General features: G+C 63.6%; 1 protein-coding gene across 1 annotated transcript in view; it reads right to left on the bottom strand.

The window, feature by feature from the left end:
• The window catches only part of TAF7 (TAF7 RNA polymerase II, TATA box binding protein (TBP)-associated factor, 55kDa), a 5,314-nt gene extending 5,173 nt beyond the window's left edge, over positions 1–141 (bottom strand). Inside the window, exon 1 of the mRNA XM_010131331.1 lies at positions 65–141. Within this exon, the coding sequence (XP_010129633.1) occupies positions 65–130 (66 nt within the window). The 5' untranslated portion in view covers positions 131–141. The remainder of the gene's footprint in view (positions 1–64) is intronic.
• Positions 142–250: the final 109 nt, after the last annotated feature.

The raw sequence follows: 250 nt of genomic DNA, 5'->3' as shown, positions 1-250 counted from the left end.
ACGCCGCTCCGGAAAAACCGCGGGGCCAGCCACTACAGCGGCACCGGACCGAACGGCCTCTTACCGGGGGCAGCCTCAGCACGAACTGGCTCTCCAGCTCATGCGGAGCATCGTCCTTGCTCTTACTCATCCCTTCTTCTTCCGCTTGGGAAACAAGAGAATCACCTCGTCGCCAAGAAGGCTCCGATAAGACAACCCCTGCCCGAGCGCCCCAAGGCCAGGCTCTCGCCCGTGAGCGTCCCCACAGAGG

The sequence above is a fragment of the Buceros rhinoceros genome, unplaced genomic scaffold (genome assembly GCF_000710305.1).
Source record: "Buceros rhinoceros silvestris isolate BGI_N320 unplaced genomic scaffold, ASM71030v1 scaffold42912, whole genome shotgun sequence".
NCBI classification, from domain to species: Eukaryota; Metazoa; Chordata; class Aves; order Bucerotiformes; family Bucerotidae; genus Buceros; species Buceros rhinoceros.
Note: the sequence above shows the minus strand (reverse complement) of the source record. Positions and strands in the feature narration are given on the sequence as shown.